This window comes from Eimeria mitis, genomic scaffold (genome assembly GCF_000499745.2).
Source record: "Eimeria mitis Houghton genomic scaffold, Emh_scaff482, whole genome shotgun sequence".
NCBI classification, from domain to species: Eukaryota; Apicomplexa; class Conoidasida; order Eucoccidiorida; family Eimeriidae; genus Eimeria; species Eimeria mitis.
In genome coordinates, this window is record NW_013573122.1 from 11,969 (window position 1) to 12,309 (window position 341).

Consider the following 341-nt stretch of genomic DNA (forward strand, 5'->3'; position numbering starts at 1 on the left):
GCAACAGCAGCAGCACCAACAGCAGCAACAGCAGCAGCAGCAGCAGCGCAGACAGCAGCAGCAGCAGCAACGGCAACAGCAGCAACAGCAACAGCAATGGATACAGCAGCAGCAAAAGAAGGCGACCCGTCAGCAGCAACAGCAGCAGCAGCACCAGCAGCAGAAGCAGCAGCAGAAGCAGCAGCAGCAGCAGCAGCAGATGTTGCTCCTTGCGGCTGTCCTATCATTGGCTGCGCCTTTGGCCCTCCTTGCAGCGAATTCCTCCCCAAATGCAGCAGCAGCAGCAGCAGCAGCAGCAGCAGCAGCAGCAGCAACAGCAGCAGCAGCAGTAGCAGCAGCAG

The 341-nt window shown here is 59.8% G+C and overlaps 1 protein-coding gene across 1 annotated transcript in view; it reads left to right on the plus strand.

Moving 5' to 3' along the window:
- EMH_0013770 (Cytidine and deoxycytidylate deaminase zinc-binding domain-containing protein, putative) overlaps positions 1-341 on the plus strand; it is a gene marked incomplete at both ends in the record, with an annotated part of 7,561 nt that overhangs the window by 4,653 nt on the left and 2,567 nt on the right. Inside the window, one exon of the mRNA XM_013499924.1 lies at positions 1-339. Coding sequence (XP_013355378.1) covers positions 1-339 — 339 coding nt within the window. The remainder of the gene's footprint in view (positions 340-341) is intronic.